The sequence below is a fragment of the Ambystoma mexicanum genome, chromosome 9, assembly GCF_040938575.1.
Source record: "Ambystoma mexicanum isolate Mex_15411 chromosome 9, UKY_AmexF1_1, whole genome shotgun sequence".
NCBI classification, from domain to species: Eukaryota; Metazoa; Chordata; class Amphibia; order Caudata; family Ambystomatidae; genus Ambystoma; species Ambystoma mexicanum.
In genome coordinates, this window is record NC_090931.1 from 745,389,212 (window position 1) to 745,405,485 (window position 16,274).

At 45.3% G+C, this 16,274-nt stretch overlaps 1 protein-coding gene across 1 annotated transcript in view; it reads right to left on the minus strand.

The window, feature by feature from the left end:
* Nucleotides 1-5,743: 5,743 nt before the first annotated feature.
* Nucleotides 5,744-16,274, minus strand: part of NEMP2 (nuclear envelope integral membrane protein 2) — a 185,474-nt gene continuing 174,943 nt past the window's right edge. The window contains exon 9 of the mRNA XM_069615673.1: nucleotides 5,744-8,692. Coding sequence (XP_069471774.1) covers nucleotides 8,482-8,692 — 211 coding nt within the window. The 3' untranslated portion in view covers nucleotides 5,744-8,481. The remainder of the gene's footprint in view (nucleotides 8,693-16,274) is intronic.

Genomic DNA, 16,274 nt, shown 5'->3' on the forward strand with positions numbered 1-16,274 from the left:
AATAAATAAATAAATAAAAAAACACTCCATCCCTGCAAAATAGCCATTCCATTTGCCAATACAGGGTTACATACAGTTATTCGCTAATATATTTCTAGGAATGCATCCCACACCTTAGCATGCACCCGCAGCTTCCCCAAACGCTTATACATCCCCTTCTCAATATTTGCCAGCGAAATCATTTCATCAATCCAGCCATCTGCAGTTGGAGGAAACCGGGATTTCCAGCTTCTCAAGATTAGCTTCTTGGACACCGACGCTCCTATGAACAAAATTTTTTTCTTAGACACAGAAAGATCTTCAAGCAACTCACCAGAGCCCAGAATCATCGTTTTAAAATCCAAATCAATGTTGCTGTCCAGGACCCGCAAACACACATTGCAAACCTCATTCCAAAAGCCCCATACCCTGACAACATCCCAGAGCATATGTTCAAGAGTTCCAACATCCAAACCACAACACCAACACACATCTGAATCAGACAAGCCCCTCCTTCTGAGCCTCTCCGGACACCAAAACACTCTGTTAAGAACCTTAATTGGGAGAAATGAAATGAAACGTGGGAGAGTTTTAATGACCTTTATGGATAATGCTAGGTTGAATTATAGAGTGGAGTGAAATGGCTTACTTTCAGGTACTTTACATATAGCGGGGGAGGAATTGTGTTGTTTATGTGGTTGTTTTGTGTAGTCTTGTTTGTCTGTTGTTATTTGTTTGATATATCTGGTTTGGTTTTAAGTTAATTTTACATTTTGATATGGTGGGTTATGGGGTTATGGTATGAAATTCTGCTGTATTGCTTCCTGCTATTGTATATTTTGCAGTTCAATGACTTATGATGATGATACTGCTTGTTGAATATTGTTGAAAATGAGAAATAAAGAGTTGAGAAAAAAAAAGAACCTTAATTTGCCTAGATCGCTCACACAAATTAACCGAACAAAGTTGCACATTCGCACACATTTCATTCCACACATCAATGGTGATCTCAATACCCAATCTCCTACTCCACTCATCCACCAATCCAGTATTATCTTTGTAGCTTGCAACCATCCGGCGATAAATCTTGCTTGCCACAGACTTACAATCCACGGCCATATTTTCCAAGACCTCAAAGTCACTCACCACAATTTCACCAATGCATCTTTTCAATTTCCTGTAGTCCACAACAGACACATTCTCAATATTAAACTCAGTACATAGCATATCAAAATCAATCAATTTCCCAACTCTAAAAATATCCTTAATCCAGTGGACACCGCCAATAAACCACTCCGGCCAAAAAATAGGCTTGCCAGCCTCAGTAATTGATTTATTAAACCAAATCGAAGCAGAAGGTGACGTCTGAGCAAATGAACCGCACATTTCATGAACGCCCTTCCATACTTCCCGCTGAAAACCAGACAAAGGATGTGTCCCACCGCGTCTGCTAACTGACGTAAGTATCGCACAAGGTGCAAGAGGACCCAAAGTACTTGTTTCCGCCACAGCCCAAGCACCCGGAGACACATCCAAAAAAGGAAGCAAAAACTGACACGAGAAGGCAAGATGATATGCCCTGAAACGAGGGACCCCAAGTCCCCCTCTGTCAGCAGGAAGCTGCAACTTCCACAACTTAAGCACAGGAGATTGCCCATCCCAAAGGAAGGTTTGCATAGATACATCAATCATTTTCCAATAACTTGTGCCAATTTTCATAGGGAGCATACTCAAGATATAGTTTATTTTGGGGGCCGCCACCATCTTCAAGGCGTTCACCTTGCCCCACAATGACAAACGTAAAACCGACCATCTCAGCGTCGACGATTTCAGTTCACGACAGGCCTCCCCCAAATTCGCTTCCACCATATCATTCACTATCGGAGTTAACCAAATTCCCAGATATTTCATTTTGTGTGCGCACCATTGAAAGCCAAATCCAGTCACCACGGATTTAATACAACTCCTAGTGATAGGCAAAGCCTCTGACTTCGACCAGTTAATCAGATAGCCAGAGGCGACATGGAACCTGTCCAAAACAGCCATCAATGAAGGTAAAGAGATTTCCAAATTCCTTAAAACCAATAGAAGGTCATCTGCATAAAACCAAGTTTTTTGTTCAACTCCATTAAAAGGTACAACCTCCAAGGTCAAATCATTCCGCAGAGCAATTGCCAGGGGCTCAATAGCCAACACAAACAGCAAGGGTGAAAGCGGACACCCTTGCCTGGTGCTGCGCCATAAAGCAAAGGTTCCAGACAACAAGCCGTTCGTCTTAACATTATCCGTAGGGCGAGCATACAAAAGTGAGACCCATGAAATAAAATCATCACCCAAATTCATCGCCCTCATCACAGCAAACATATATTGCCAATTAATACGATCAAAAGCCTTCTCGGCGTCCAAGGAACCGCCACATCATCACCATCCAAATCCTGGGCCCTAGACATTGTCAACAAGAGATTCCGAATATTGCTAGAAGCCCTACGATTTTTAATAAAGCCAGATTGATCTGAGTGGACAAGTTTCTGAATCAAGTCCTCAATGTGCAACGCAAGAATCTTGGCCAAAATTTGTTATCAGTATTTATTAGACTTATTGGCCGGTAACTGGAAGGCAGAACACAATCCTTTCCCTTCTTAAGGAACACATAAATGGTGGCATGATTCGTAGACTCTGGCAGAACCCCCTCCTCCCTGGACTCAACATACATATCTCTCAAAAGGCCCAGCACCGACTCCGGAAGAACTTCGTAGAACTCCACCGGCAGGCCATCAGGACCTGGTGTTTTCCCGGAGTTCAAACTTGCAATAGCAATCCTAATTTCATCTACATCAACCGACCGACTCAATCCATTCATTTCAGCATCAGAGATTTTTGGAATGGTCAAACTATCCAAGAAGCCAGCACCACTGCCAGTAACTCCCGCCTCATTCTCGTACAACTTCATGGTACAATCGTTCAACCAACTGCTAAGTGACTTCATCCACGGTGGCTTGACTTTGGAAACATGCCTGTGATCTTTGAAATGATAGTGTACTGAATTCAATGTGTCTATGAGGCGATAAAGTACTGTCTTCTATCGCAGTGCTACATGCATTAGCCTTATATTTTCTACGTGTACTAAATGTGTGGAATGCCTTGGAGTGGGTGTGATGCATGGGATTGTGGGCGTTCACCATGCTTTAGCTAGTCATATAATTAGCTTTGTGCTGTCTGAATAGATTTCTACACTCGTGTTGTGTCTTTTCAGCCATAGGTGCCTCACATTTTGTAGCAGTGTTCTTTTTTGGGACTTCTTCTGTTTTAAATTGTTGGTTGCAGCGTTGGTACTGTGTTAATGGAAAATTGGGGTGTAGCAGTGTTCACTTTGCCCCCCGACCTGCGTTGCTGTTACTGACGGTTTAATACTTTACATTCGGGTGGGAAAGAGTTCTTAGATGCCACTTAGGGAGGTTTTTTTTTTTTTTGGTTCTGACTTGTTTTTTTGACTCATTATCTGATTCAGTGGGTTGTAATTTCCTTGGATATGGGAGGGGGGCCGGGATATTGGGTTGGTCTCCTGTGCTTCTTCAGCATTGGCGTCCTTATTCTGTTGCAGGGGGTTTAGGATTGTTTCTTTTCTGTTTTTGTTGTTTGTTTTTTTTTACTTTGTTTTTGTAGACCTCCAGTAATTTCTGTCATGTCTGTTCTTGGGGGCTCGCAGCTTAGGGTTTCCTCATGGAATGTTAATGGACTGAATAATCCACATAAATGACAGAAGATTATGAACAGCTTGAGAGATATGGTGTGTGATGTTTATTTTTTACAGGAAACGCATCTTTTGTTGGAGGATGTTGGTGTGTTGCGCAAAAGGTGGCTGGGGGAGGTTCTTGTTTCTTGTTATTCCTCTAGGTCTAGGGGGGTGGCTATTCTTTTACGGAAGGATGCTCCTTTCAAGGTTCTGAAGACCACTTGTGATCGGGAAGGCCGGGCGGTTGCTGTCCTGGTGAACCTACAAGGTACACTATATGTCTTGTGTAATGTTTATGCTCCTTCGGTGGACAATGGATCCTTTTTTGGAGAAGTGTCACAGATGATACTTGATTTGAATTCTGCTAATGTTGTGGTGGGTGGGGACTTCAATCTGGTGGTTAATCCGTCCATGTATAGCACTGGACGCTCTGTTGTGCAGCGGAGGGATGGGCATTTCGGCTCTTAAGTCTCTGCTTGGGGATTTTGATCTGAAAGATTGCTGGAGGTTACAACATCCGGACACCAAAGAATATACGTTCTGTTCTGGAGCACATGACACTTATTCAAGAATAGATATGTTTTTTACTGCTGGTGATGCGACTACCAATCTTTTGTCTAGTCGAATTGGTTGTGTAGCGATCAACGATCATGCACCTATTTTTTTGGATCTGTCTTTGAATTTTACACGTTGTAAGACTTTTCAATGGAAGATGAACACTTCTATTTTACAGGATGAGTCTATTTTAGAGACGATTCGAACAGAGGCTGACTATTTTGTGAGTGAGAATTCTTCTGATGTTATTAGTAAGAAGGTTATTTGGGAGGCATTCAAATGTACTATGAGGGGCATTGCTTTGTGTTTATCCTGTGGTAGGAGAAAAAGGCTGTCTAAAGTACAGATGGAACATGAAACCCGTATTGCAGAGGTGATGGGTGTTCTGGTTCGTGATCCAAATGATATTGAAAAACGAATGGAGCTGAAGAGATCGAAAAAAAAAGTTGAATGATGTTTTGGATGCAAGAACTGAAAAGGATTTATACAGTATCAGAAGTGCATATTTTGAGAAAGGCGAAAAGTGTGACAGGTGGCTCGCCTACAGATTGAGGCAACAGATTTCGGAGAGTGCCATTAATTCCATAAAGCGGACGGATGGGTTGGTCACTTTTGATCCTTGCAAGATTAATGCAACCTTCAATATATGAAAAGTTGAGGGTGGATAAAGTTGAAATGTGGAGACTAAGCACTCTCCTCTGCACTCTGGGGGTAGCGACAGTGGCCAAAGCCTTGACACAACTCCCTATATCTGCCCCCTTAGTTTCAACTCACATTTCCCACAGAATCCATATGATGGATAAGTCAAAACTAATTCTTACCGCGTGTACATTTCCAATAACTGACACCACCATCTATTAAAAGTATATGTGTGTCAAACCTAGGCGCAAACAGTGACACATTAACCTGTGCCTGTGCTTCCCGCTGAATCCACCACCATTTGCCAAACCTACTTAATAAATACTAAAGATCCTTAGTGGTTAAATCACTCATAAGGGACAACTTGAGGCGGAACTTAAATGCAAAAGGTCCCCTCCTTGCAATTTTTTAAATTAAAATAGAGTAAAACAGGTGAAATCGCCTTCACGCTTTACTTTTCCACTACGATTTTGGAAAAGTTCAAACGTCTTCTCCATTAATGATTGCGGGATGCATTTAAAATGAATTCCCGCAGAATCCACACGCTTTTACAAGGAGATAAATGCAGGCAGATTTCATAGGAATCCATTGCATTATTGCTAGCTTGGAAATTCATCCTGGCTGCAAAAAAGTTACATTTGTGCGCTGAGCGGGAAAAGCAGTTGGACAAAGTAAGTCTGCCCTGCTCCCCCAACCATGCCAGACAAATGGTAGAAAATCCTGCAGAGCGGTACAACGTCTGGTAAAAGCATAAAAGTTGCTTCAAAGAAATAGCTAAAACATGAAAATGTTGCACACACAAAAATCCTACTTTACAAAAGATTTCTTATACACAAATTAAAACCATTTACTTTCAAAGTTTATATCTAGTCAACACAGATATGTTGGACATTCATGATTTACAGCTCAGAAAAACGCTTTTGTGCATAAATCATTTCACATTATAAAAACAAAGATTGTTAACACAAATTCTGCATTCAACAATTTTCCAAACTATTAATTATTTTCGAAGAAGGCATTCACAAAATGGCATAGTTTAAATACACTTAAAACTTGCCTTGCATATACACATCACTGAAATGCGAATCCGGGACGCCCATTTAACGAAAAGCTCAGTCTTTCTGCGGGGAAAGTATTCGCCGGTGGAGTGGCCATGTTACTAGGGACTTACCAGAGAACCTCCTGGAAATGATTTTACCAACGGTGCTCCTGCTGCGATAAAATGGAGGTGCACAGCCAGGAAAAGCAGTTCTTGGGAACAGGGTCACGTATCAATAGAAGCAGAGCTCTGTTGACTACCTTCCATTATATTTGGAAAAAAAGATGTATGGGCCTCATTAAGAATCTGGCGGTAACCATGCTGGAAATTCCGGCAGGTTACCGCCGGACTCTTATTACCATTCCGCCTCTGTGATTGCCGGAATCACTGTGGCATTACAATCCCGGTGACTCGGTAATTCCGGAGGCGGAATTCTGTTAATCCCCATTCCCATGGAGTCCCACATGACTCCATGGGAATGGGGAAGTGGAAACACCGGCATCATGCTGTAATGGTGCCAGTGTTTCCATGTCCGCCTGCAGGCGGGTGGTGATAAACCCGCCAGGTAAGACCTGGCGGGAGTGACACCTCCCGCCTGCAGGACTCTTAATCAGCCGGTCCGGAAACAACAGGGGTGGCGGATTTACCACCACCACCGTTCTTTCCAGACCGGCTGACTCATAATGAGGCCCATAGTCTATTTAACACATGAGGAGAGTTGCTGGGAAAGCTACGATACTCCTCCTTCGCCAGCCCTCGCTGCCCCCACGTTGATCACGTGACTTCTATGCTAAAACATTTCTCAGTAATGCTGCAGATTTGAGGAGTAGTTCCAGTAGGACTTGCACCTAACCTGGCTGCTGCAACACGCAGGAGACTGAGGAATGGCAATTGAAAGAGTAGTTATCTCTGACTTCTGTCTGAGCCTGGGTATAGGTGGACCCCGCTACCAACGGATAGAACCTTCAAGAAAACACAGCAATAGTCAGGATGGCCACTCCAGTGCCCTTAATGCCAACGCTCATATGTCCCGAGGCACTTGGGATTTAAAAGCTTACCACCATTTCACATGATTCGTTTCTTCAAAGGCCTCATATCACATGCGAGCCACCTTCTGGCAATTATCCTCATACTGTCAATACATGCAACTACGACACAGCCGCCTCTGCACACTTCAGCTTTGAATTCACATTTGGGATGCTTTGCCAGATTGTGTTTCGGCTTTAACCCATATGTACAAGTAATATCTGTCCACACACTGATTTGAAGGGATTACCTGACTAATAACGCAGCTTTGCTACTACTGCCTTTTTCCAACTGTGATCTAAGAAATTCACTTCACAAAGTGCCCATGTCTGCACAACATGGCCAGCTCCGAGCCGAAGGAGTAGCTTCTGCTACCGCGCCGGTAGGAGAGTTCAATGATTTCTGCTGAGCTACTCATGAAATCTCCCCCAACTGATTTTCGGCCCTGGACTCGGAGCTGTCAACTGCAAACCTGCATCTCATCAACTAGAGATTCAGTAGCACAAAGGAGTCCTATGCACAAATATCGTCATGGTTGCTAATCATTGCAACACCACAGGTGCTCATATCTGACCTGCCTATCTAAAATGTTAAGGTCTGGGAAATACCAGTAATGATGATTCAAGGAAGAGGGTGGTGTATGTCACTCAGACTACTTTCAGGCATGCAGATTATAGTTCAACCGCACTATCTCCTAGGATTAAAAAAAGTTCATTTATAAAAATGGATACAATTTCCTACTAAATTATTAACACAATTGGTGCAAATATACTTGTGTAGGCTGCCAAGATTTGTTCATAAAAAGACTTAAAGAAGAGCAGGGCTTGGAGACTTGCACTATTGAAGCTATGGTTCCAAGGCGATGATCATCGTTATGCCATATTATTCACACTAAACATATTCCAGAACTTGATACAATGAAGATCGCTACAGAGCACATGCTTTTCTGTCCAAGGCAATTTGCAGAAGATACATGTGCACAGATTGCCAAGTAAGGAATGGGAGCAACCCCAAAATAATTAGAAGAGGAAAAAAATAAATCACATTTTAAGATCGGATTAGTCCGGCATTTGCATAGATTTCGCCAAAGACCTCTTCTTCATTTCCATCCAATCACAGTAAAACCAGTACATATATAAAATCATTTAGCTTATCAGTAGATATTCAATAGATTAGAAAAGCATTATTGTTTGGAAATGTAAAAAGACACTTGAGTGGATTGCATTCTTCGGCCTGAAGGTGTTTGATGGCATTGCAGTGCCTTCCTCTTCCTGAGACTTGACAGCCATTGGCTGCAGGCGAGCGGGAGGAGATGTAGCAACCTTGGGGATGCTCTTTCCTGCACGCTCAGATCAGATACTGATACCTGGTGCACTGCTAGCAAGCGTCTTGAAATCTCCAGTCCTCATGCCGCTCTCCAGAATAATTACATTCCCTGATGCTTCACCAGCTTCAATGACCCGGCACAGAGTTTTACTTCAAGGTATTCACTGTTCATAACAATATTGCATTAATCATTTCCGCCCTCATCGCTGTCCAACTGGTTCTCTTCATCTTCTGCCACTTCGTCTACTTGAATGTTGTTCACGGGCTGGCCATGCTCTCCCTGGTTAGTAAAAAGTTGCTCCTCGAAGAATAAGCCGCCAGGGCCATATTGTTCATCATGCACCCTCATTTCTTCAGGTGATAAATGATTGGATCCACAAACAAATTCTGCAAACCTGCATGAATACAGAAGAAAGGACGAATGATAAAAACCAAAAGCAAACAGCCCAGAAAACTGTACATTCCGAGTAAAATAGAATTGGCTCATTGTCTACATTATTTCAATATCTAATGTCAAACTGGGGCGAGCAGATGGGGTATTCTTTCAACTTTAAGGGTATACAAAAAAAAAAATAATAATTTTTGAGCTTCGAAATATTAACACATCTTCTTGGGCAAAGATATACCACAATCTATACATTAAGAAGCCTACGTTTCCTGTGTGCATGGAGGAATGGGGGAATATTCTTTTGGTCTAGTAGAAAAGAGGTGTGACCTTGCAGTTTGATAGTCTGCCCTAATTTGCCTATGGCCTTTGGCTGGAAAACAAGGGTTTGGAGGGTTGCCCAAAGAAATGACAGTGGTTACGAGTCATCCAACACCTTCCAGCCATCACTCTTCAGTTTGTCACATGTCAACCTTGTGAGCATCAGCTGCTGCATCATGTCTCATCTCATGCAGCCCATCAAATCTGCCTTTCATTCAGTGCACTTGGTAGATTTATCGATTTTCTGGCACACTAGCCTGCTCCTGAATGGCGATGATGAGGATTACTAAATGGTTAGATTTCAAGAAATTAAAAGAGCGAGGACAGAAATGTGCTTGCACAAGCACACACTACCCTCAGCACTATGTGAATGACTATGAAATACTAAGGGACATCTGCCAATTTGAGTCTCCAAATTTTGAAAAATAATCTTTCCATTACCTAATTTTAAGGCATGCCACTTTATCAGACACCATGGACCCAACGTTCTTGGTATCCCTCCCCACCCCAGTATCCAAATACACATTGGGTCGTGGAATCCATTATGGTATGGAATGCAAGAATCTTAAAGACATATCTTCCACACCCACCACTTTTGTTTATGTTATGGAAGGATAGGGGTACTGTGGAGAACGTAAGCAAAAAATGTACTCTTTCCAAGAGGGTTCAGACCTGACGTTTGCTCGGCTGCTGCTGGTGGGTAAGTGTTCTGTGGACTGGAGAGTCGGGCGCAATTACTGCGAGGATGAGGATCTAAGCACACTTTTCTTAATGACTGTTAGCAATTGGCATAGTGGTTTTATCAGCTAACCTGAGGGTGCTCGTAGGCAGTAAATATGATTGCACTCCCCAAGGTTCTTTTTTTTTTAATTTGCACAAAAATAACACAGCTTCACAGTAGAGAGAAAAACACTCCTACTGCTAATTCTTTTCTGGAAAACGTTTTGTTGCATGCATCACAGTATTTTGAAGAGGCCAAGTGTATCTCCTGTACAATGCACTGGCAGTAGTGTTACATTGACGGAAACTAAATAAGATAGAATAGTAATACCTGCGTAAGGGCAAGCGCCTGAAAACCATTGGTCTACATACAGTTTTTAATTCATACAGCATTTTCTCTCCACCAAAAAATATGAATACAATCTTTTGTTACTACTCGATGGAACGGGACTAAATGCATTCTAAAAAGTGAAATTAATTGCATGTCCGACAATTTACAAAAGGCTTTTAAATGGCCTAAAAGGTGCCAAAAAAAGTATGAATATTTCACAATCAACGGCAAACCTGCTTGTAGACCAAGTTGCAAGCGATAAGCCACAAATTAAAGTGCCCTTGCAAAGATAGGGCATGGCTTGGCTAGAGCACTCATGAACAAGAACATTCTACAATACAGGCCTGGATGGCAGCAAACCATCTTTGTCTTACAGAAATCTTAATTGTCGGCACACCCAATGCCCTCAACTCTCAGTACACTGCCTTTCAGACAGACAGCTGCTCAATCCCCGTCTCAACCAGGGTCAAGACTCTAAGAGTCTATCTTGACGCCTCTCTCATCATGACCAGACAAGTAAACACCATTGCCTCCTCAGCAGCCTATACCACCAAGGTCCTCAATGCCACCAGACCCTTCCTCTCTCAAAATAACTGCCTCACCAGTGCCGTGCCATCATTGGCTTCAAGATCGATTACTGCAATGCAGAGGCACCTCCTCGGGAAACATCCATAAACTCCAAGTCATACAAAACAACACCCTGCGAGCAGCCCTTAGTATCCCAAAAAGAGAACATATCTCCTCTCCAAAGCCAGGAGAGAAGTGCACTGGCAGCGTGAGCGCATCACCTTTAGAACTCCCTCCATTGCTCACAAGTGCCTCTCCAATTCAGTGCCCACCTACCTCACCCAAAGAATCACTAAAGTTCACTCCACAAGACCTACAAGCGCCCCTACACTGATCGACTCATCATCCCCAAAGTAAAGAGATGCAAATCCAGAGGCCCAAGTTTCCACTTCCTTGCAGGGAAACTCTGAAAATACCTCTCTTCCTCCTTGAGGGCTGAGAAATCCTATTGGATTTTTTCATAAACTCTTAAAACTCAGCTATTTGCCTAAACAGCAACTCCAGCTGTATAACCTCACAACACCACCAAACTGTAACTTATCATGCTTAACTTTGTCCTCCATGTAGCTCAACCATGTTACCATTATATAAATGTACCCATTACATTCCTGTGTCATGGCTCATCATGATTGTATGACGTAACTCCACTACTTGACTTGTACCTGTAACAGTGTCTCAATGCATCAGCGCTATATAAATGAAATAAATTAATGTAGGTGCAAGCCTAGCAGCGAAATGACCCACTGCTAAATGAAGACGGGAGCCATTTATTTTCCTGCTAAACTGATATAGAAGGAGATATAGAAATTGGAACCAGGAGGCATCGGCTCCAAATCTCTGATTCCTCACAACACCAATACCGTCTGATCTTACAGAAATCACATTATCTCTTTGTGCCACGGTGCTGCTTAGGTTGAAAAATAGGCCATAAAACATTGGCAACAAGAGGTAAGTGCTAGAGATTTAAAAAAACTTGTATTTATTCAAGAATATTTGTTAAGATTATATTTAGAACAGAGGGCGCTAGAGGGCCAACCAAGATGGCCGCTCTTGCTTGAGCTCCCACTCTGCCCACAATCAATCCGACAGAATCCTGCGGTTCCCAGCCTCGATCCGCTGATAAAAGAACACCCACCAGCTTCTGATCACGTCGTATCCCCCTCCTGCAAATCTGAAAGAAAATCAGACTATCCAGGCCCCTGCACCTCCCAAACAGTGCGGAGGCCGAAATTTACCTGCACACCTCGCAGACTCGCGTAAGAAGGGCGCGATTCCCCGGAGGCCTCTGTGTGCGGACCCCAGTCTCCGGACGCCCGCGACGGTGATACGGCCGCGCGCCGACCCGGTCCTGGCGCGCCCCCTCCATTTCCGGACCGGCGACGGCCATTGCCGTCACCCTAAGAGACGGCGCTCCTGGCCACAGCGCCGATCCATGCCGAGAGACACCGGAGCCGGCGCTCGAGAGGCCCCCCGGGATCCCGAGGTGCAACCCGCTATCTCCCCGTCTTCCGCCAGACCATCACACCAGGCCACGTCGGACCGTAGAGCGGCAACCGAGGTGCTCAACCCAGAGAACGCCAGGAGCACCCACCCCGAAGACCACCACCCAAGGTACGTGCCAGAGGGCGTCGAGGCTCCAGAGGAGGGGTTGCTGCTCCCTCATAACTAACACTAAAAGGCGCTAATAACCGTTGCAAACTACGGCCCCGCGGGCTGGGTACGGACCCTCCAGGATTCCCCTGGAGGCCGGGTTGCGCCATCAGCCCCACGGCAGGAATTATATAACTCCCCCAGCTACAACACTTACAGCGGCTTTGCCCCCCAAGCGCCAGGCACTCCATAAGGGGACACACCACCCACGCAGCAGACAACAATGCAAAGCGATCTCCTACACGGCCCCTCCAAGATTCCCAAACGGACCCCTAAATGAGAGAGACAGCAACAGGAGGGTCTCCACCAGCTCGCCGGATCATATCTCGTCCGAGACATACACCCTGGACGAAGTGCAAATCATTGCTAGTGCATCACCAGCACGAAATCCTTGCTCTTTAAACCATCATCCAAGCCCCAAGAGCGCGATCCCGAATCCCTCCTCACCCAACAGGGTCACCCTACAACAAAACAACCTGAAAACCTCCATCTTCCACTTACCCAGCGCCAGTACTTCACTCAGTCAGGGCTGCATCAACAACCCCTCCAGCCACCGCGGACCCTTGCCACCTCCAAGCAGGCAACATACATTAGCCAAGATGGGCAAAGTAGACAAACTACAAAAGAAGCTAACGTTCGACAACAACACGGTGCCCAAGACTCCAAACCCACAAAATGGCGACGACCCGGCACCGAGTAGTTCAGATCATCCAATGTCCGAGAATTATCCACTGGAAATAAAAGAACTTCTACTAGACCTTAAAGTGGGCATTGGTAGCCTGAATAACAAAATGGATGGTTTATCCTCCAAAGTCGACCTAATGCAACATCGCTTGGACACCCACACAGAACGGCTGACGGGGGTCGAACAGAGAGTCTCAAATCTCGATGACGGTGCTACGTCCCTCTCCAATAAAGTCGCAAGACTTGAAAGCCAAATGTCCGCAACGATGGCCAAATGTGAGGACTTGGAAGGTCGTTCTAGACGGAACAATGTCTGGATCATTGGGGTCAGGGAGTACGACCCCCAAAAGAAGATGGAAGACTTCGTGGAGTCTATTTGTATCTCCCTCTTCGGCAGAGATCCCTTCTCACAAATGTTTATGGTCGAGAGAGCGCACAGGACCCCAGCCTCCAGACCGGCTCCCGGCGCCCCTCCTAGCGCCATCATTGCAAGATTACTTAACTACAGAGACCGAGACACCATCCTACGCCTGGCTAGGGAGCAAGGCGAACTACTCCACGACGGAGATAAAATCCACATATACCCTGACTTTTCATCCGCAGTACAGACTCAGAGAAGAGCCTTCACCAGCGCCAAGCTAAGACTTAGAGAGGGCAAGCTCGCCTACTCAATGCTATTTCCAGCACGCCTCAGGGTACAACATAGCGGGAAAATACACTTCTTCAATTCACCTGATGAGGTCCATTTATTCCTCGATCAAAACGGCTGCCCGACCCATAACTCTCAAAGACCTCGTCCACAGAGAGAGAGAGTCCCCAGAAATTCACCTTAAAGTCAAAAACTATGTTCAGAAGCACGCTCAACTAGCCGGAACACGCTCAATCACCATTGTACAATAGGGCAGAGCTCTTGGGGAGGCCCCAAGCACCCCGAGCACAGCATCAGTTCCCTCGTTCAAGTTGGGGGGGGTTCCCGTCGGACAAGTTGGGGGTTGTCAGCGAAATGGGAAATGTTCCAAGACCTGTTACGTTGTTCATCGTTTACAGTTCTGGGTTGGGATAGCAACCACCCATCTGGCACCGCCAGAATCTGTTAATTGCTATGCATTTGAAAGAAGGGGCCAGCGCCGACCGACTGTACCCCCCCGTTGGGATTGGCCCCCCGCCCTCCACCACCAATGGACATGCACCAGTCAGCATAACTCAATAAAATCTAAGCTCATTATCTTACAACCAAATGTATTCCAACCATAAGACCAGGGAACCACCAACGCAAACCAAAACACTTTTCGCCTCGTACCATTCAGGGTTGCAACTTGGAATATAAGAGGAGGTAACATCCCGTCTAAAACTCGCAAAATCCTGCAATACTTAAGAAGACATGAAATCGATGTGGCGATGGTACAGGAAACCCATCTAACACCCGAGAAAGAACACACATGGGCCAAATCATGGGGCTGCCACAGATACTACTCGTCATACTCATCCTATTCTAGAGGCGTCGCTATCCTAATTCATAAAAGAATCAACTTCCGTCTTTCCCGCTTTGCAAAAGACTCTGAGGGCAGAACCGTCCTGGTCAAGGGCATAATAGCAGGCAAGGCGATCACCTTCATCAACTCCTACGCCCCCAACGTGGACGGACCAGATAACTTTGGCTGGGTACTATCTCAGCTCTCCTCACTTGAACAATCAACGGTGGTCTGGGGTGGCGACATGAACACTGTCATAGACCCGACCAGAGACAGATCACATGCCACGTCACAACAGACCTCTAAGGCCGGCATGCAAATAACAGAACTCTGCAGAGCCTTTGATCTAAGTGACGCATGGAGAACGGCCAACGGAGACCTGAGAGACTACACCTTCCACTCAGCGGTTCATAACACCAGCTCCCGTATCGACTACCTGTTCACATCCAGAAATGGCCCTCTACAAAGTGGCCCCTGCCACATATTACCACGAACTTTGTTAGACCATTCACCAGTAACCCTCAGCCTTCTCCCCTCCCAACCAGTATCCAGACTGCAGCGATGGCGCTTCAAGACGGGATCTATGCAAGACACGGTATTCTCAACTGAACTGAAAGAAGAAATCGAGATATTTCTTGAAGCCAATGTCGGCTCGGTCCCCTCCGCCAGTTCGCTGTGGGAATCACTGAAATGCTTCACAAGGGCTGTGTGCCAAGCCAAGGAGAACGGTATTATTAAGCTCATCAGACGCGAGATCAAAACCTGTGAAGACCGACTCAAAGACCTCGAACATCAGGTCAGGGACACGGACGATCCTAAAACGAAAGCCACCCTGAAGGAAGAATTACTTAAGTTTAATACACTAGCCGAGCGCGAATTAAAATTTCTGCATCGCGAGACCCTGGTCAGACAATATGGTGAAGGGCAAAAACTTGGAGCACTACTGGCAAGATTGATAAGAGCTGACCGCAAACCAACGCCTATAGAGGGGATTCGCAACTCACTGGGAGAAATGTCACACACAGACGCGAGTATGGCAGAGGAGTTCAGACACTTTTACCAAAATCTGTATAGCACCCAACACTCCGAGGGTACAGAAGCTCCACTAAGATACTTGGAAGACACCGAGCTATACAGGGTCGAATCCCATCTGAGGGAGCCCCTCAACGAGCTAATCTCCCCAGATGAAATTATTGAAGCAATCAAAACTCTCCCGAACTCCAAAGCCCCCGGTCCTGATGGCCTAACCAGGGAATTTTATAAGGCATTTGTGCATACCCTTGCTCCCCTTCTAGCTGATGTATACAAGGAAGCCCTGGAAAAAGGCTCCCTCCCGCAGACCATGTGTGAAGCCAACGTTATACTTCTACATAAAGCAGACAAACCACCTGATGACTGCGCGTCCTATCGTCCCATCTCACTTTTAAACCTCGATAACAAGATCTTGGCTAAGATCCTTACAAATAGGTTGATGCCGCTAATGCCAGCTCTGGTTCTTGCAGACCAGGCAGGATTCATACCTGGCCGTAACACCACCTTTGGCATTAGGAGACTATTCGGAGTCATAGAGGCGCTGAACCCGTCCCAACAAGCTATTGCTCTTCTACTCGACGCTGAAAAAGCATTTGACTCTGTGGAGTGGCCATTCATGTTTTCGGTGTTAACCAGGATGGGCCTGGGGGCTCGTTTCATCAAACTGGTATCCCTGCTATACACTAACCCTACAGCCAATATAATAGTAGGGACAGCAAAATCGTCCACCATCAACCTGCAACGAGGTACCAGACAGGGTTGCCCATTGTCAGCTCTACTATTCGCCCTGGTAATGGAACCCTTAGCCTCCAATC